This window comes from Lissotriton helveticus, chromosome 9 (genome assembly GCF_964261635.1).
Source record: "Lissotriton helveticus chromosome 9, aLisHel1.1, whole genome shotgun sequence".
Lineage (NCBI taxonomy): Eukaryota > Metazoa > Chordata > Amphibia > Caudata > Salamandridae > Lissotriton > Lissotriton helveticus.
In genome coordinates this window covers 250052320-250073567 of record NC_136070.1, presented here as the reverse complement: position 1 = coordinate 250073567, position 21248 = coordinate 250052320, and the positions used below count along the sequence as shown (strand labels likewise).

The window sequence follows — 21248 nt, the reverse complement described above, 5'->3', positions numbered from 1 at the left end:
ACGTCACGGGCGCGCTTCCGCCCCAGGGGCTGCTGGGGAGTGTAGTCCGCTGTAGACCGATGGGCCGGGCTGCCTGCCGGCGTTCTGCTGATACTGCCGTTTCCCTCATGGCTCTGGCCCGATGGCGTGACACAGGTAAGTGCTTGGTGTTCCCCCACTGGGCTCCCGGGGGGTCAGCCTTTTACAGGCGCCTCCGGGCGCTCTTTGCACGTCACGGGCGCGCTTCCGCCCCAGGGGCTGCTGGTGAGTGTAGTCCGCTGTAGACCGATGGGCCGGGCTGCCTGCCGGCGTTCTGCTGATACTGCCGTTTCCCTCACGGCTCTGGCCCGATGGCGTGACACAGGTAAGTGCTTGGTGTTCCCCCACTGGGCTCCCGGGGGGTCAGCCTTTTACAGGCGCCTCCGGGCGCTCTTTGCACGTCACGGGCGCGCTTCCGCCCCAGGGGCTGCTGGGGAGTGTAGTCCGCTGTAGACCGATGGGCCGGGCTGCCTGCCGGCGTTCTGCTGATACTGCCGTTTCCCTCACGGCTCTGGCCCGATGGCGTGACACAGGTAAGTGCTTGGTGTTCCCCCACTGGGCTCCCGGGGGGTCAGCCTTTTACAGGCGCCTCCGGGCGCTCTTTGCACGTCACGGGCGCGCTTCCGCCCCAGGGGCTGCTGGGGAGTGTAGTCCGCTGTAGACCGATGGGCCGGGCTGCCTGCCGGCGTTCTGCTGATACTGCCGTTTCCCTCACGGCTCTGGCCCGATGGCGTGACACAGGTAAGTGCTTGGTGTTCCCCCACTGGGCTCCCGGGGGGTCAGCCTTTTACAGGCGCCTCCGGGCGCTCTTTGCACGTCACGGGCGCGCTTCCGCCCCAGGGGCTGCTGGGGAGTGTAGTCCGCTGTAGACCGATGGGCCGGGCTGCCTGCCGGCGTTCTGCTGATACTGCCGTTTCCCTCACGGCTCTGGCCCGATGGCGTGACACAGGTAAGTGCTTGGTGTTCCCCCCACTTGGATCTATATCCCTACTGTAAGCACAATAAAGATAGTAACATTCTACATTTTGATTTGGACTTTCACATTATTATTTACTGTTGGTGCACCACTATATGTATTTTTCTTTAATGTCCTTCATCAATTCAGACAGTTCCTGTTCACTGCTACTTCTGTCCTTGCTGTGGCAAATATATTTACTAAATACAGGGTTGCTAAACAAATATAGTATAAACACAATAGTTCTCCACATATGGCAAATGTAATTTTCTTTTTGTTATTTAGATGTATCTCAAGTTCATTCAGGAACGATTCACTGTTGACTGCAGTGAATGTTGCCTTTTTCAATGTGGCTCTTTGAATGTGGTATCTCGAAGGGTGCTTACCTGCAGACTTAAGGATGGTTATGCATAAATTAGTAGATCAGCAGTGGCACAATGCGCTGGGTTTAGCAATGCATGCACAAACTTTCACAAACTGTAACAAACGCGGTTTTGTTTACCCACAGTTGTCTAGGAAGACAATAGACTATTCGCTTTTCCGATTGTGATCAATGTAAGGGTTCATTTTATTCAAAGCTAACTGACAGGTAGATTTTTTTTAGAAAACCATCAAAATGTCATAACACTCTTCTGCAGAGCACTGCAGAAATGTTTGTGAGGTGGGTTGGTACGAGCTTGTCTAAAAGCCATGCTCAGAAAACGGGTTCTTCCAGCAGTCTTCTATTGCTGGACCTGAAAAGGTTAGCTCCTTAACACAATGAACCTAAAGATTTTGGTAACTGATTTGCTGAACTTGCAGGTGTTTCCATCAGTAGCTTATTGCCGATATATGCTCAGTAACACAAAGAACCTGCAGATTTTTAGCTCTTTAGCTTGATGGATTTGCAGATGTTTTCTCAGTAACTTCACAGGAAACGTAGCTGTATGCTCATATTTATTTTTAGAAGACTCAAAGAAAAAAAAGATGCTTTCTCAGTGAATTGATCGGAATGTAGGTATTTGCTCGGTAACTTGATGAACTTGCAGACGTTTACTCAAACACTTGTATAAATTGCAGATGTTTGCTAAGAGATTTGATGGGAACAAAAGTGTCTGTTCAGTCACTCGATGTAAGTGAAAATGTTCTCATTGACCCGATGGAAAAATTGACACTTGTTCAGTGACTTGGTGGGAAGGTAAGCATTTGTGCGGTGATTTGAGATATGTCAAGTTGTTTGCTCAAACACTTAGTGGATTTGTATATGACAAAAGTGACTTAAAAGACCAGCAAGTGTTTTCCCATTAAGTTGATTGACTTCCAGATGTGTGTTCCTTGTCAATCTGTGGTTGCCCATTGACTTGAGGCGTTAGCAAATGTTTGCTCAGGATTCAGCCAAAGATGCTTACTCAGTCACTTGATGTACGTGAAAATGTGAACAATTACTTCATGAAAATGTAGATGTTTGTTAAGTCACCTGATAGACTTTGAGAGGGTTGCTGTGCATTAATGATCTTGATGATTTTGCCTTAGTGACTTGATAAACTGGCAGATATTCGCTCATTGAATGAAACTTCCAGAACCATATTTGCTTGCTTACTTCATGGACAATCAAACGGTTTACCCTGTTTCCAAAGGCCTGATGGTGTTTGTTCAGTCACTTCTTGGACCAGGAAGCAATTACTCTGTGAATCAAAGTACTTGGAGAATCTTAACAAATATGATGTTAGAACCGGAGACAACTTGACTTGAAAACATTTCTGCAGTTTATTAGAGAAGGTAATTTGAACAGTGTGTTTGCATACTCCCAGATACATGTCTTCCTCTAAAGGCCTATTTTTTTGGGTTTCTCCAGGATGTTCAGAAATTTTCCTCGCGTCATTTCTCTTGCTGAAATTACAAACAATACAAATCATTAGAAATGCACATTTCAATGAAGTCATCATTGCATACCAGACATAAAAGAGCTACAAGTTAAGATACTGGTCTTATCATTAATCTCTGCTTAATATAGTATCTAAAGTGTATCCTTCGGTCCTGTGCTACAATGCCTCGATGTTACTTTTCCAATTTACCCACGGTCTATTAATTTCATCCCTTTACCCAATTAGAATGGTATCACTATATGCCACCGATCATGTATGCCGTCATTTTTTAAGTGTCCACAGTGCAGATTTAGGACAGTATGCTCTCTGTGCGTACATGAATGTGCAATTTTGAGTAGGCTGAAACGAAATTTGGGTGTTGACGGCATAATTTCAGTAATTTTTAGATACTCTTAAAACACAAAATTCCCAAAATCACACCACTTCGAGTAATTACCTGCCATTCACAGTAAAAATTTACAGCGAACAAATGGAAACAGCTATTCGTTGTGGTTTTGTTTTGAACTATTTTTTAGTGCAAAATGCATCACTGTGTCCAAAGTGGGCATGTGGTCACATTTCGCACTAAAATACAGCATCAAATGCCAGTTTTGCTTTTGGCATAATCATGTGTAATTTTGCATATGTTTTCTGAATTTTCACGTAAATATGGAAAAGCAAATTACGTGAATTTTGCACTCCTGATTCTGAGGTCACAAGTTTGAATCAGGTCAACTCAGCCTTTGATCTTCTGAAGGTTGATAAGCTATGTTCCAGAAGCACTGAAAAATAGTAGCACTTGTTATTTCCAGTTCTTACAAACAAGAGAACTGCGGTGTTAAACGCTAGATAAAAAAAGCAGGTTACTGCTATAGTTATTATCCAGACGTTTTCAAGGAACTAACACATAGTTGGATTCAGGGTGAACATCCCAGAGATCAAGATGCGTATCCCTGAGGTATGGTCAAGTCCAGCGGCCAATGTGTGTCTCTAGTAGAAAAATATAGCTGACCCTGGGGTCAGGTGCCGTGTCCTGTGGGGGTGGGGTCAGAATGCAGGCACTGTGGGCCAGGATGTAATGGCCACATTATAAGCAGTGTTGAGCATGCCCAGCGCACGAAATGTAGCTCAGTGAGTTAAGAGCTCTTTGCAGATATCTGTGCATGATCTTGAGGTCAGATGCAGAAATAGCAAGACTGTGGTATTAAGCGCTATACATACAAATATTTTAAAAATTTTAAACCCGGGACTCATGGGGACAGCACATTTACAGCGTTGGTCATACCCTGGGGCTAAGAAGGGGTTCACTGAGGGCAAGATGCATGACTGAGGTGTCCAAGTACTTGTAGAAAGGCTCTGAATGCCTTCCCCAAGGGGTCTAGATCCTGGAGCTGTATCGTGTATCTCAGAGTCAGAGTGCTTTCCGCAGGGCACAAGGGTGCAGGTCACAATGAGTCATAGTCAATGTCCTCTGGGCTGCGGCCAGGAAACATGCCTAGTGGCCTCACGGCCAATGAAAGAGGAGCCCAGTAGGAAACCAGGCCCCATGTCTCAAGTAGCTAAGGTGCATGTCTAAGTGGGTAGAATTCAAGGTGCATGACTCAGGGAGCAGGAAGGATGACCGGGCAGTTGCACATGGCCCGGGTTCCAGAGCATGTCCAAGGGGGTGGGGGCCAAGAGAATGTCCTACGGTCTGGGGACATACATGCATATAGTGCCCCAAGGCACATCCCAGGGGCCCAGGCCCTACTAGCAAAAGGGTCTGAGTCCTATTGGCAATGCTTACTCCCTTGGACGTTATTGCATGTCCTAAGGACCAGGCTCATGTCCCTAGGTTCAAAGCCGAATTGTTTATTTTCTTATATTTAAAAACATTTAAAACCAGGAGAACACATCTTTCACAAAGAAAACAGCTGTTGAGCTGTTCCATGTTTCATTAATTTCTTATTTCCATGGACATGTGAGGGTCAGAACAATTTACTAAAAAACTGCAATTTACATTTTGTTAGATTAACATTTAAAAACTAGTGTCTTTTATCCAACTAGCTGTGTGGTACTCATTTGATCTACAGAAGAGAAAAGGAAGGTTGAACCCTCCGCAGCCTACTGGAATTCAAATAGGTGACCATAAGTTTCTATGTAATTCTCTGTATTGGTACATACACAAATGTGTCAGCACATTTACATCCTTTATAGAGATATATACACACATAACATAACAACATTATTTGCGTAACTCACCTGGTGACAGGATGAAACGTGTTAAACCTATTATGCTCTAATTAGTTAGCCTCAGAGCACTAAGAAAGCAAAGACATATCACCACTATGATACATACACCTAATAGCATAGACATCTATTTTTTTTTTTTTTTAGAAATCTTGTCTTTTTAGAGAACTTAATACGTTTTTCCTCATTTCCTTCTATATATCTCACAATTGCGTTCTATGTGTTTCACCCAGGAAATCAGATGGGCATTTCTTTTTTATCGCAGTATGATCAAATTCATCTCTACCAATGATTCCTTATCTTTTCGCTCTCTATAGTGCCCATTACAGTAGAAGCATGGCAGACACTGGCTCGGCAAACTAGGCAGCCGAATCTGAATATCTCCATTTCAGGCGAATATCAGCCAAGCTTGAAGTTTACTCCAATAAGTTAGGGCAGTGATTCATTTGTGAAAGAATGAGTGCTGGTGCCCACAGCTCGGCTCAGAAGCCCAAAGCGGGTCCTATTAAATGTTCGGGAGTGAACACCGAGGCTGTGTAGTCTTGAATGCACCTCATGTCCAATCTGCTATGAAACACTCCATGCCCTTTTATCTCACCCCTGCTTTCTCCTTCTGTGAAGGTTTTTCCCATCTTTCTCTTCCTTCTTCTTTTCTCCGAGTTTGTTTTCCCTCTCTTGCTTTTGCTCTCGGTCAATGTCTGGTAAGTAAAAGTATGTGCGGGTCCCCAAAAATGAGTGTTGGTAGACACCACCGGCTCAAATTAATCACCAAATAGGGTGAATTCTGCAAAAGTCCGAAATAGTGCACCGGATAAGGATGTGTTATGCTGCGCTCTTTACGGGTAAGGTAGCCCCTTGAGTCCGACCCAGAGTTTAGAGCCTTTTCTATAAGCAAGGCATGCTCATCAGAGGCAGGAGCAGTGCGTGGATGTTTGCAGCTTCAGGCAGTACAACGTTTCACCTCTGCAGCACTTCACATCAACTAACAAAAGGGGAATGTTTCGGGCCTCTGTCTGTGTGGTGAACAGCTGCGGCCTTCTCTTGTCTGATGAAAGCCTCGGTCATGGTCATGATAGGACAGTGCGGTTGCTCTGAGGTTACGGTGCAGCCTGTAAACAAAGGGTGTGATTCGCAGGCCAGCGCACCTTACAGTGCGGTACGGCTTGCACCCTGTAGTCAAGGTGGGTCCCAGAGGTCAGTGTATATTCAGGGGCCGAAAGCCAAGGGAGGTAGGATCACTGTACTTGTCCCTGCCACATCAGACGCCCACAGGGTGCGCATTTCTCCTTCACCCGTCATTGGACATGTCAGAGGCACTGATTAATTCAAAGAATCATTTTCTTGCTCATTGCCTTACCCGGGTTCCGCTGCAGCTTAAACATTCCTCGGAGCGGGACAGTAATCACAGCCCTCGTCCCCCCTAACTTGGGGACAGAGTTTACCGATGCCAGCCGCGCTTTTAATTTGCAACACGTCAGACACCGTGGTAATTTATACCAACATCTGTTCGCTTCTGACTCCGAAACACTCGCACATGCTGCTCTCAATCCCATTACGGGCAGCGGCGGCTGCTCTGTATTCCGCCTCGCGCTCCTCAGTCAAGGCACGGCCTTTCCTTCCATTTAGCACGCGAGACGAAGGCCCAAATCAAAGGTACACAAAGACCTAAAGTCACCCAGGCCCCAAACTCATAAAAGGACAGAGAGCGAACCCAGATGTCAAGGAAGCAAGCACCCAATACATGAGGTCAACCCCAAGGTAAATAATGAGGAAGTCAATCTCCTAAATCAAAATGGCGCGTACCCACAAATCACAGGGGTGCCAACGGCCCTAAGGACCAGAAGAAAAGTACAACTACAGAACACCGGAAGCACAGAGGGCGCGAAACCTTGGTGGGACATGGTTTCCACAATGAAAACACTGCAATGCATCTCCCCACCACTTGGACACCACCAATAGCTCGCTCGTAATCTCCAAGATCAACTATGTAAATAGTCCCCAGTTTCATCATATGCTCAATACAACTAATTCAAAATGCTGCTGGATGATGCTGTCTTCACCCCAACCCTGCAAACACTTCTCTGGCTCCCTGTAGCCAGATGCGCAATCTTCAAGGCGCTCTGCTTCCCTCTGCCTCACAAGGAAAAGGACCACAATAACTACTACTTAAGTTCAAGCAAAACTAATATAAATCGGGCACTGCACTGCGGGCTTGGACCACTGAAATTCTTCTGTCTTAGTACAAGAAATCCAAAGTGCGCACTGCTTTCTCATGACAAGACGCCAAGTTCTGCAACTCACTACCAGCCAAAATTCGAAGCATTAAAGACCACTAACACTTCAGAAGAAAAGTGAAACAAACATAGCTGTTTCAAGATAATTACACCATCCCATGAAAACCTTGAGATAGAATCCAGAACAATAAGTACTCAGTCAGGGACAATTTACAGTCCCAGATCAGCAACAGCCCGATACTGTGCTTTATATGGCAAGGTAAGTCAATCTAATGCTGTAACTCTGAGCAACTGCATAGCAGATTGTAATACCAACATATTGCATAGTAATTACCTTAAAATGCTTGGCCCCGTTTACAAAGGAATACATTAGAACTGGTAACGATCGCTCAGTACTGTACCAGTCCATAGCAACAAACAACACTTCATCATTAGAACAAGCTGGGCGGAACTGAGGATATCTGCAACATACTGCTAGCCACTGGAGAGCTCCAATGTAATCCATTCCTGCAGGTCCCAACTAATTAGCCACAGTGACCGCTTGATTGCTTACAATAATATTCATGTAAGTGATGATTGTAATTAAGTTCACCTCAGCAGACCCCCTTGACCAGCGCATCCTCCAACATATCCCTGTTCAACAACATCAACAAACATCTCAGAATGGATAACCATGACTTAGTGAACTTAAGAAATACCATAAAGGGACCTGAAGTGCTTATCAAAGCTGCCAGCTTACCCAAAAACCATAAACTGGGTTCCTATCTCTCACATCTCTTCAACCATCATGCTAAGCGCTGCGTCCTATGACTGCACTTCGGGGGTCCTCATACACAACATGGGAAACCTTCCATCATAGGATCAAACCAAGACAGCATCCTTTCAACCACACACCATACATGGTGCAGCATACTACCCATACAGGCAAGTGCTTCAGCACCCCACACAGAGATAGTAAGCACTAAATACATTTTACAATATAATACAATACAAGGACACAAAACTGAAATCCGCAAGCAGCAGCTCTAAGCTCTGGATGGCAACAATCTTAAAACACTGGGAGGCACAAACTATGGCTCAGAGGAGAGCATCCTTCTATCTCACCCATTCAAACAAGAGACACCACAGTCCGTATCAAACAAAGGCAAACGCCAAATTACCAGATCACAAAACCACAAATCACAAATACACAAAAACTTCATAGCAGGGGACCAAAACCCCAGTGAAACAAAACATGAAATCCCAGGAATGTAAAACTCTACAACAATATTTCTGATGGGTACTATATCTTTCAGTATATTCCTCACTGTTTGAGTATACTCCAGGCACCTGACTGGATATGGAACCCACCCTCACCTCCTTCGCCCCCAAGCAATGGCTCTCCCGCACCGCGAGGAGGTACCATGTGACTCCAGTTGCATCTTCATCTGTCCCAGATGTGACTACAGGGACACTGGCGTCAGTTCCTTGTACTTTTTCCACAGTCATTCTAGGTAAGTAAAGAGGAACCGAGAGGCCACATGTTAGCATACCTTGAGATCTTATTATAAGCAGCACTAATGTATCAGGGAAGGGAGTGGGCAGCTACGAATCTGCAAGAAGATATAGGGCCACATGTACAAAGGTTTTAGCAGTCTATTACTGACTTGCGAAATAGGGTTTGTGAGTTGGTATTAGGAAGAGGCATGCCAAGGGCGTCCCTTCCTAATAGAGAGTCACTGGGGATCTATGAATGTTTTGCGGCTGGAATGCAGTCGCAAAACATTCGTAGTCTACCACCTACTTCAAGTAGGTGGTAAGCCAGTCGCAACGAAGAAGGTTACCTCTGGGGGTGCTTGAGGCTTGGAGCTGCTTCTGAAGGTGCTTGCAACTCGGCTCTTGTGGCGAGAAGCTGCCTCTGGAGGCCCTTGTGGCTGGGAGCTGCTTGTGGTTGGGAGCAGCCTGAGCGCTGTCACTGGAAGTGCTTGGGTTCTATTTCAGGAGTCGCTTGTGGCTGGCCTTTGTCTGAGGCCATCTCTGAATGTTCTTGTGACTGGGAGCTGCTTCTGGAAGTGCTTGGGACTATTTCTTGTGGTTGGGAGCTGCCTGTGTCTGTTGGTTGCCACTAGAATCGCTTGGGAGCCATCTCTGGGGTCGCTTGTGGTCTGAAGTTGCCTATGTCAGAGGGTTCTTTATGAGGGTGCTTAAGTCTGAGGCTGTCTCTGAAGGTGTATGTGACTGGATCTGCCTATATCTAAGGGCTGGCAATGGAGGTGCTTGGTGTGGGAGCTATCCACAGGGTGGCTTGTGCCTGGAACCTGCTAGTATTGCAGTACTGTCTGTCTCTGGAGGCATGTGGGCTGAGCACTGCATCTGCAGCTGCACTCTGCATCGAGAGGTGCTGGTGCCTATGGTCAGAGAGATTTGTTACATGTTCACAGATGAGGGATTAGCGTCGCAAGCCTGAGGTTAACAGGATTGGGTGCAGAATATTCCGCCAGGACAGAATGCCAATAGTTTGCATCCTTCTCCCTGGGCCATATGGGCGCCACAAGATAAGTAGTTGGTGATTACATTCTGATGTTCTGACCTCTATTTACATCCACAGCAGTTTAAAGGTTAAGTAAGTTTTCAATCAACTGGTAGAATCTCATAATGTCAAGCCTTCAGTCTAAAATGGATTGATGCCCTGATGTTTCTTGCAGCCGCTCTGTAACAACAGAAGTCGGAGCTTGGCAATGAGCGGGGAGCCTTTACCTCTCTCCCTAATTCGGTTGTGGTACTGGCAGTGATAAAGTGCCCACTTGCTTAAAGGGAGTTATTGTTGCCACCACCCATATACCCTATGAGAAGGAAAGTCTGAAGCACCGTTGTGGAGAAGCATTTATCCTGCGCTCCTCCTTTCACCCACAGGAAGCAAACATCCAGATGTACAATGAGACGACTGCCTATTTAGTGGTAGATTTTGTGACTACGTGCTCGAGGTAGGGTAGAAATTCCCCTCCCCCCCCAACCTGAGGGTGGGATCGAAAAAGCACTCTCCTTGTGTGCCCTCATATAAAAATCTGTGTGGTCGCTCGTAGTAGGTTTTAATCTTTACATTGGGATTGTGTGGCAAGATTGGAATGTCCCATTCTTAATCCTTGCAGCCATGTTTCTCGATGATAGTCACAACCCAATTTGTGCCCGTTACCATCTTCCCACTGAAGGGTCTATAATGGACCTTCCACTCAGTACCCTCTCAGGCTGCCTGCTGTTTGTACCCTTCTGGCAGTACTCATGTGGAGATGTTTGATAAATCTGACGTAGAGCTGGAATACACATCAAGCTCCAAGCTCACACCAGTTCCCCCTAAATCCACCTCAAGAGAAACCAGGGAAAACAGCTCTTGATTCCAATAGGTAAAAGCTGTCAATTATTCATAAGGTCTCTATTAGGCCCCACACCGAGCTGGATCATGCTAAATACTGGACCATTTGGTCCAATAGTTTTAAGAGATGCACCAAACTTAGACCTACTACACTTTGACATGTTGCTTCTGGGACATTTTTGGAGCTATAAGCTGATCATAATTCCAGGAACAGTGTAATAATTTTTATTAAATCAACCAAATTAAGAATGTACATGCTAAAGCTTTCCATGTACACTTTGCCACGCATACAAGAGAACTTTGTTGCCTCATGAGCCGAACACAGCAACACAGTCCATTAGCTGTTTTTGAGCTGGCTGTACACGGAGTTTGAGACCAGACTCGCTCTAGTGGGCTGTGAGTGTGTCTGGAAGCACTACAACGTTCTCTAAGACCACCTCTAGCTGGTGTACATATAAAGTTTCAACATCATGCACTTAACAAAATACTTCCTGGCTCCCCACGATTTGTCCAGATTTTTCTCCCTGTATCAGGGATGTGGAATTCCTATAGCCTGACACACAGGAGATATTGTTTGGAGCCAAGGGCAATGCGTTTTCATGTGTATTTCGTCCTTGGAACAAGTAGGCCTAACCCCTGCAGCACAAACCCTTTGGCTGCCAGTATGCAGTACCGCATTATGGATGAAGGAAGGGCACTGTCTGCAGTTAAGGTAATAGTTTTATCCATTGGTTAACCCCTTCCATGCTGGTGACGGAACCACTCCGTCACCAGCCCCGGGTGGGCTGTGCTAATGAGGGAGTGGTTCCGTCACGGCCCGGGCGCCGTGCCTGCGTGGCACTAATTTCGCATCTGTGTTTTGCATTCTATTGAGCGGGCGGGGCCGTGACGGAACCACTCCGTCATTAGCACAGCCCACCCGTGGCTGGTGATGGAGTGGTTCCGTCACCAGCATGGCGGCGCCACTCAAGGTCTGGAAATAAAACCTCATAGCATGGTAAATCACATTGGGGGACACGTTTCTCGGCTCCCACACTTCATGATTCTAGTTACAGTGGGAGAGAACCTCCTGCCCCAGGCCCTCTGATACTAGGGCAGCAAGGTAGGGCAGTGATATGTCCGCTCCTGTCCATTTCTCCCCAACAAGGCTGTCCTTTCCATTTTTACAGTGTTAGCTGCAGTGATAAAAACTCCTGCCTACATCCTCTGTGATATCAGGAGGTTGCAGATTGTGTGTACTCTTTCGCAACGTTGTGTTAGTGGCTGCAGGGAGGAAGAAGCTCCTGCCCAAATGCTCCGGTGATGATAGGAGTATGAGGGACTTGTGGTACTAGGTGCAGTGAGGGAGTAGCTCCAGGCACATACCCGCTACAATACTAAAGGGTAAAGAGGAAGGACATCCTGTACCTGGCCTGAGGGCAGTGACACGTTAGTGGTTATCCATTTCTCTCCCAACATGGCTAGTGGCATTGAGAGAAATACTGCACTTTCCATCTCTGTAGTGAGGAAGATTCTGAAACTAGGAGTAGCAAGGGAGTAGATCGGATGATTCCTTCTCGCCAGCTTGTGGTAATAGCTGCAGTGATGGTAAAACTCCAGCCCACCCCATGTCTTGTAAGGCTAGAGGGTAAGAGCGGACCATGAAGGCCCCTTCACTGCACCTTTTGATCATAGCTGCAGAGGGAGAAGCACTAGCTGTCACCCCCTTGATTCTACAGGTTACGGAGGGAGGAAATTCTCTGCCTCGTTTGAATACATTGATACCTTAGCTGTTTTACACTTCTTTCCCAAGACTGGGAGAAATACTGCCTTTAACATCTCTTTAATATTAGCTGAAGTCAGGAATAAGATTCTGAGTATGCCTTGGTACTAGGAATTAGCAAGGAAGTAGATTTGATGCCTCCTCCTCGCCAACTTGTGGTAATAGCTGCAGTGATGGTGAAACTCCAGCCCACCCCTCGTTTTCTGAGGCTAGAGGGTAAGAGGGAGGGCCATGCGTGCCCCTCACTCCACCTTGTGGTAATAGCTGAAGTAAGGGAGAAGCACCTCTGCATGCCTAATCCTGTGGCTCTAGGGCATAGGATGGACGAGGGCTTCCGCTCCCCTCTCGACGTTGTGGTTATAGCTGCAGTAAGGGACAAGCACCTGACCACGACTCCTGTAAAACTATTGGGGTGTGAGGGAGGACAGTATGTTCCTCACCCTCTCCACTTTGTCGTGCTTCTCTCTCCTCTGAAATACTGAGTGCTGGAGGGAGAACTACCATCTAACCCCCACTCTGTGGTTCTAGGGTGAGTAAAGGAGGAGCAGCTCCTTATCTTGAGTGGTTAATTAAGTGCTTTTGTCCCTCTCAAGAACAAAGCGTAGTAAGTGAGGAGGACCCACCTTGCCCTATGTGGTGATAAGATCAGTGAAGAAAGAAATAGAAGATTAATTTTTTTAAAAATAAATAGATATGCAAGGATCTCAAGAATCAATCTTGAAGGGACAAGATCAGAATCTGAAAAGTGAAAGAGCACATTGAAGGTTCTAGGATAGTGTTATTTTGTGCCACCTTATGACCCAACATATTATGATAGGACGCCCCACCAGAAATACTAATCATGGAGGTTGCTCCCGGGGAGGCACAGTGCCTACAACTGTGTAACGAGGACTGGAGCCCATGTGTGGCTTAAGGAAGGAAGGTCATAAATGTAATCAAAGTGATACTGATGTGCTTGAACCAGTATGTCTCCGACACCTGGACCTAAGTACCAATTGCTATAGTACTTTGGTTTGTACTGAACATTCCATAAATAAAGTCTGAAAAAGAAAAACTCTCCCAAACCCATCCTCCCTTTACAGAGGGACCCTAGCGTGCCCCGGACTTTTTCCCGAACCCCCCTGCCCCCACCGCAAGAGAAGCCATAGCCAGGCCTACTGACCCCACCATTTCGGGGAGGCCCTGGTTCTGGCCCTCACATTTCAGAGGAGCAGGAGATTTTGCCACGGGCTGATTTCTGGAAGGTCTGGCTCCACCACGGTACGGCGTTCTGGACTCTTGCCCCAGAGCCACCTGCATAGAAAACCTGGACTTTGAAGCACACCATGTTCACTGAGTCTGGCCCACACCCCCTCAAAGGTGAGCTCTTGCCCCGGACTCATTTTAGAGCGACTGGGCTCTGGACCTCACCTCACAATGCCGCCTGGGCGCCGGTGAAGAGCAGGGAAGGGGTTACAGATGCTCCTCGGAGCCCATAAAAGCTGTGTTGATTATAATTTAGATCTGAACTCCTGAATTGAATGATAATGTGAAGCCTGCCGTGGCTGTTTCACCTTCACACGTCCATCACTGGGTTAAACATGATGCTAATTGCATTTGGATTGATTAATTTCTCTCACTCCTGTCTATTCGAATAACGCTTAACAAAATAATCAGAGCACCCACCGCCAGATCCCGTCCGCCAAAGGAATGAAGCCATCACGAGCTGCGCCATGAAAGAAATGAAGATGACCCGTAATTACTGCTGCGGCGATCTCATTAGCATATAACAGAGGAGTGTGGGAAGCGGTGTGCGTGCGTGCGTGCGTGCGCGCGAGGAGGCGCGGGGGCGCTGTATGGATGCGAAAGACACGCTGACCAGGAGCGTATCGTGTGCCGTCGACGGTCTACGCACCGTGTCACCAAACAGAGCCAAGGGTCAATGGAAACTAAACATGCTGCGCCACACAAGACCATTGTAGCATAACGCATACAGCCGACGAAAACGAGCGTTACAACGTCGCTGCTTTTCCGCTCGTTAGCGAAGAAATCATTGACTCACTCCCTACAAAGCTCTGTGTTTTCATTCTAGATTAAGAACTGATGTATAGTCGTCATCACCCACATATCGTTAGGTTTAAATGAGAGCATTGAAGTTAAATCGTATTCTAATAATAAGCCATTTAATGTGTACTTTCGATAGGGACGCAGCAATACAAACACGGATCAACAGTACCTTCTAGGTCAATTGATTAGGGGTGCGCTAAATTAATTCTTGCGTAATTATTCGTAATGTCAGCAAAATGACACTAAATTACACGTGAGTACGCAAAATGCAAAACTGCCATCCATCTGGTGCTGTGTTTTAGTGTGAAATGCATCCTCAAGTCCACTCTGGACACAGGGATGCATTCCTAGCAAAAATAAAATAGTGCAAGAAAATAAAAAAATAGCACCATGCCCTACGGGCACAAGTGCACTGTGATTCACATTGTTCGCCTGTGTCTGTGGTGCACCATCCACAAGGTGCACATTTTAACTGCATGACGCCTAATTAATTATGCAATACGGCGTAACAGGGTAATTTGGGGGATTTTGCATAACTGGAGTTAAGCAAAATTATGCTAATCACACTCATGCAACACACATTTCACCCAGACCTATTAAAGATCAATAACTTGTGTCAAAGTTCAACATGAAAAGTTCAGCCATGTAACTTTGAGCTGCCCGAAGGAGGGCATTAGGTGACCAATGGTGGAGGGTTTTTAAAAGGCTGAAAGAGAAAATGTTGGAGTAAAAAAAAAAGAAAGAAAAAAATACAAAAAATAGTCTGTTAACTGCTAAAGAAGAATACTGTACATAATGTTGCAAATATAGTACCAATTTTAAGTGTATATAAGTAGCCAGTTTTTGAGATAGTGCCTCATCTTAAAATTGCTCTGGAGATAATTTTAAGTTGATGAAAGACAAAAGGAACAAATGTTGATATTTTAAGAAGGATGAGTCTCATTATGCACTATTGAGGTAAAAGATCTTTATTGCAGAGGTGTGATTGTGAAGGTGTCATTTTTATTTAAATAATTGTGACAAGTTAACTAATTTGAATGACGTGAAAGAAAAAGTTCATACACTTAAAAAGAACAAAAAATTGTGAAAACTGACTCTGCCAATCAAGAACAAAATGCCCAGTGTGTCTATGTAGCAACTCTGAATTTCAATATCTAGACACCAGACAGATTCCCAATTGCAAGAAAACCCTTACATTCAAATTTCAGATAAAACGGATACCTATGAATATTGAGGTAAAGTTACAGAACGTATAGGGAGGGAATAACTGCTCAATATCGATCTTGTGACTAAATTACAAATCGATATTGGATCAATAAAAATTTTAAAAAATGCATTAGGTGAGAATATTCTTCAACGTAAATTGGGTAGAGTAGACCATCACACCATTTCGGATGGGATTCTCTATAGTAGGGTCAAAAAACCAAAACAGTTTTAAAAATTTCAATTTCCGGGCTTTGAGAATGAATGAAAGGGGTACACAGTTGGTGTAAGAATTTGGTGTAATGAAAAACTGCACCGTTTTTAACTTTTCAACACAATTTCAGAGACCACTTCAAACTTTGCGCAAGTGCAGTGAGACTGCGGAAATTCCCTGAATTCTAGTTTAAAATTTTGCCAACATGAACTAATGAATATGAAATCAGGCACATAAATTATATTGAACAAAACATTTTACAATGCCAAACTGTCCAAGAAGATGTGTTGAGTAGATACGAAGACACACCATTTTGGCATATATTACAGGTTAAACGTATTTGCTTAAGTCGCTGTTATATAGCCCATGAAAGAAGCAACACTGGGCAAATGTTATTACCAACTAACAAGGATTGGCAAAACCAGTAGATCTTAGCATTTGAACCTACTGGCTTCACCAATGGTTTTAGCATTGCTGTGCAGCATAGCTAAAGAAGAATACATAAAAAAAAAAAACTGAAGTGGCGGCCCATGTCATTTTGTAGATGTGCGCCCCTACAAAATGACACATGCGCTTTTTACATTTTTTATTTACTGGTACGAGTTGGATCAGTAAATAACAAAAGAAATGCATGAAAGGGTTTGTTCTTTAAAGCACGTGGGAGGGAACAACATGGGAGGTGAGAAAGCAACACAGGGAGTGTAAGTGGGGGAAAGCAACACTGTGGGAGTACGTGGTGGAAGCAACTGGGAGGGCTTGGAAGTGGGTAGCAACACTGAGGGCGCAGGTGGGGAAGCAAAATGGGAGGCGCGGGTGAGATGCAAAGGAAAGCAAATGGGTGAGAGTAATGTAGAGGGCAGGGGGAGAAAAACCAACAGGCAAGAGAGAGAGCGAGCAACGTGGAGCTGGTGGAGAAGCACAAGTGAGAAATAAACACAGGAGAGAAGCACACCAAAGCTAGTGCATTACAGAGGGGGGAAGAGAAAAAGCCAATGGATGGAAGAAACCAACATGAAGTGCAGAGGCAGGAAGAGAAGTACGCTAGGGAGACAGCTGGAAAACACACATGACATATGGAGTACTTAAGACAAAAATGTAATTCCCTGAAGGTGAGCAGCGGAAGGACAGAAGTAAATTGGCATGCACCAGGGGAGGGACAGAAACAAGATGGACAAGGCAAGCTACTGAATAAGAAGCAGGCAAATTAGAGTGACCGTAAAGCCAAACAATGGTAAGCACTGGGCAGGCTCAAGCCCTTCCATGTTCTTGGTAAGCCTACAATATACCTTTCGCAACCAGACTAAGCAGTCTGGTTGGCTCCATCTAAAAACTACAGAGCCGTCAAGTTAAAAAAACTAAAATAGAAAGAAACACAGAACTACCTTAGGACAGCAGTCATAATCATACCTCAATCCACAGCCAGAACATTAGAACTACACAACGCTCCTAGTGAGTACTTAAACACTATAGCCTAAGAAACAGCGCATGGCTCTCAATGAAAGACCACTACACATCTAAAGGAGGGTATGAGTAGAAATTGGAGATATTTACTGCTAAATACATGCTGTAAAATAGCAGTGCACGACTACTACAGAAATGACCAGACGTGTACCAATTTAAAAACATTGGATCTTGGAGACTAATGACATTTTTGATCCATGAGGCAAATGACACCACAGACTAGAAGGGCCATGTTTACCTACTTGTCATCTAAGCAACAGAGGCCATGCTGTGACTTGTCATGTGGCACCCTTTCTGTAGTATGAGAATAGGGGCCTAAGACAGCAAATGCTTTGGGCAATCCTCTTTGCTGTTTCTGCACAAAATTATTTGTGAACTGCATTGGAAAGACACAACACAGTAACCTCGTTACTCCAGTTCGACAAGAGAAATAAATATACTTTACTATTGTCCACAGCACCTTGTTTGCTACTTTGCAGAGCAGAGAATTCATTTGGTGTCGAAGTACAAATGTCTAATTCACCATGTCACAGTTGTACATTCCTCCAACTTTTTCCTTTCGAGACTCCTGCTTGTGATGCTTTTTAGGTCTCACCTGGCGACCCAGCGCGAAAGTGCTGTTGCCAGTGAGATCTATTGTCGCTGACTTGCCTCTCAAGGGAGACAGGAGATGGGCACGCGCAGGCCGGACTGGAAATGTGAACGCGCCGATCTCCTGTCCCCCTTGGGAGGAAAGCCAGCATGCAGTTTCACTTTCAGTTTTTTGAAAACTCGCCCCATCGTTGGAGCGGCCCTTGCCCATTGACACGGTGCCCTCATCGGCACAAATGAAGAATCCCCCACTCACCCGGTGTGGCGGCTGGCTGTGGCGCGGTACCGGAGCACTCCAGCTCCTCCATATTTCTGCCTGCACGATGCGGGGCTCCCTCCTTAGGCATGGAAGCCCGCACTTCCTCTTTGGCGCAGGGGCTCCCTCTTCACCACGGTAGCCCCGGAAGGGGACAGGCGCTGCCTACACCGGCCGCACACACCGCCACTGGGCACGAGCCGCACGTGAAAGTTACATGTACCGCGCATTCGCCGGCAGCCCTCACCCTCCCAGGTCTCCCCGGCCCGGATGTGGAGCTGCTTTCTGTTTTGCCGTTCCCCTGCCTCCCGAGCCTCAGAAGGGGCTGCATAGTGTCCTGCTTCGCATCGCTGAGACTGCGGCTGGACTTTCTAGTCCCTCTCCCCACAGCAACAAAGGGCCAAGTTTCCTTAAGAACTTGTTAACGGGGTTCATTCCTGGATCCTCAATCTTGTTTTAACTTCCAAATGGAAACATTTTGAAGGTTCCGCTCGATAAAACAGACCTCTCCGAAAGAGCTATTCTGCATAACAGCATATGCAAGGACATCCAGTAGAAAATCGCAAATCGTGTATTTAAAACGGCAATAACAGAAGTAATTTTTGTCATGGTAATGCATTAATATAATTGTTGATCCTCTGGAAGCACCCACTTAATGTTGCAACAGTATGCATTCTGCAACGGGGTTCCTTTAACGCATAAGTAAGTGCTTCTGTAATTGTCTGTATTAGCGTTTCAGAACTTGTGTGCCCAGGTCCCTATATCAATACGCTGCTCCAAAACTAGTCTTCACTTTAACACACTTAAGCATGTATCCACGATGCAAGAAACGGTCTTATCATTTAGCCTATTAACCAGTGTGCAAATGCAAAATATTTTTCGCACCCTGCACGCAGGATCCTATTTCAGAAATATCAATACAAAATTAATATGAATGCCATTTTAACAGTAATGTGTGGCTGCTTTGTATCATGTGTGAATTGTGAATAAAAAACCTTTGTGAACACAGCTCTTTTTTATGTGTGGGGCAGTTGCTGTTTGTTTTCACCGGTGGTTAATGCATCAATGATGGCGTTTACGTCCATTAAGAGTCACGTTTGGTGTCATGTTTATAGTGTCGGTTATGGTGGCAACTCACTTTATGATGTGACAGATTACTTTTAGCTCAGTGTTAATCTGTTGCAGAGTGAACTGGCTTATGGATTACTGTGCCCATCATGCTACCACACTGTTACCACCGGTTTCAGGTCAAGCTACACTTGCCCATTGGTCTCATGATTACTAGTTAAAGCGGTCCAAATTCTGCAGCAGATCGTTTTTTTATAGAATGTGCAGACTTTGTACCCGTGAAATGAAACAGATCCCCGAATTCCTTGCCACTGACAGCTGGAGCAGTTGACGGCTGCGCAAAAGATCACCATCTCCGTGAAGCTTGTGCAAGGTAACTGGTGAGACGCTAAAAAAGGACAACAGCTGGGTGGAAGCAGCAGTTACTATTTTGGTACCTCAAGACAGTGGTGCTCCTTCACTTAGCAGCTGTTTCATCTGGAAGTACTTTTAAAAGTCCATACATCATGGCATCCACCTGACCCACAATATATGTGAAATATAATAATGCAAGATATGGCATTTATTATCTTTATCAACATAAAAAACGAAAGTGATGCGAATAACACAGTGACAAGTACATTTGAACATATGCTTCTTGAAAGCTAGGCAGCTCTGTGCTAAACATCTTTTACATTGCGTGTGAGCACATCGCCATGAACCTTATGTTCATCTGGTGTTCTGGCTACAGGAATAGAGAAATAACTGTACAATGGATTTACAACTAGAAGCCTACCAGATTCCAATATTATTTAAAATGACAATTGAGACATACCATACAATGTTAGGGAAATCCTCACAGATGTACGCGTACTACAATAAACTTATATCAACGGGTGTCAGGTGGTAACTTACAATGTCACATTTATGGCAAAGGGCCTGGTAAATAAAAAAAATGTGACCTAGGGTATAGGGACAGGGCTGGAATGCTGATGTCATAATTTTGGTTTGTCTTGAGACAGTAGAGGGAAAATTCGGTGGGGCTGTGCCGCAACCTGATTCCGGCTCAACAATATCTACAAACTCCTATTCTTATTACTAAAGATAGTCATGTTAACCCCACATTAGTACATATCGTCTAATGATCTGCTAATTGTATTTTTTGTTATTAACTGATGTGGCTATAATAGTGGATATTTATATAGACTATATTGGAGTGTGTCTCCAGGTTCATATTTTAAAAACAACCCATTGGAATATGGCTGCTACTGTCGCTTGCAGATATAGAGGGTCCTGGCAGCATACTTCAAAAATATATATTTCTAAAACGATTACAGTATTTTGAAATATGTACAGTACAAAATTGCAAGATTATGCATGTCTGCTTTTGCGCTGAGCCCCATTGTTCCAGTGGTTGCTTGCCCTGTCCTTCTCCGATCGTCATGGGGTTTTGCTTGCTTCTTCCCTCGCCCTCCTTCTGCACGTCGTCTTATTTTGCGTGTGGTGAAATTGCTCTCTCCCACTCTACATTTTTTCCTGTCCCGTCCTCCAATCACCCTCTTCCCACTGTCGCTTGCTCCCTCCCCTGTGGCTGCTTGCCCTGTGCTTCTCCTTCCCCAGGGCCCTTATCTTATCTCAAGGTGACAGGGTATCACCGGAAACAGTCTCACGGCCATGTGTCAAGAAGTTGCCTTTCCTTCTCTACTTTTCTCAGATTTCATTTACACAACCCAATTTCTTTTCTCCTTTTCCTCGTTAAGTGTTTTTCATGGTTATTTTATCCTAAATGGCACTGAATGCGGACACCAAGGATCTTCTAAGCGCAATATTTCTTTATTTCTCATTTGCAATGCAATAGGTCTCGCATTTACGCGAGTTTAAGCTATTAGCATTGTAAATGACAATGTGTTTTATTTATGTTTTAAAATACAAAAATAAAAGGCATTGTCATTTACAGTGCCAATAGCTTAAACTCGCGTAAATGCGAGACCTATTGCATTGCAAATGCTTGTTATTCAGCAGCATTTGAATAAGTGTCC

The 21248-nt window shown here is 45.2% G+C and overlaps 1 protein-coding gene across 1 annotated transcript in view; it reads right to left on the bottom strand.

The window, feature by feature from the left end:
* Window positions 1–1517: 1517 nt before the first annotated feature.
* Window positions 1518–21248, bottom strand: part of LIN52 (lin-52 DREAM MuvB core complex component) — a 349735-nt gene continuing 330004 nt past the window's right edge. Inside the window, exon 6 of the mRNA XM_078659874.1 lies at window positions 1518–2842. Within this exon, the coding sequence (XP_078516000.1) occupies window positions 2778–2842 (65 nt within the window). The 3' untranslated portion in view covers window positions 1518–2777. The remainder of the gene's footprint in view (window positions 2843–21248) is intronic.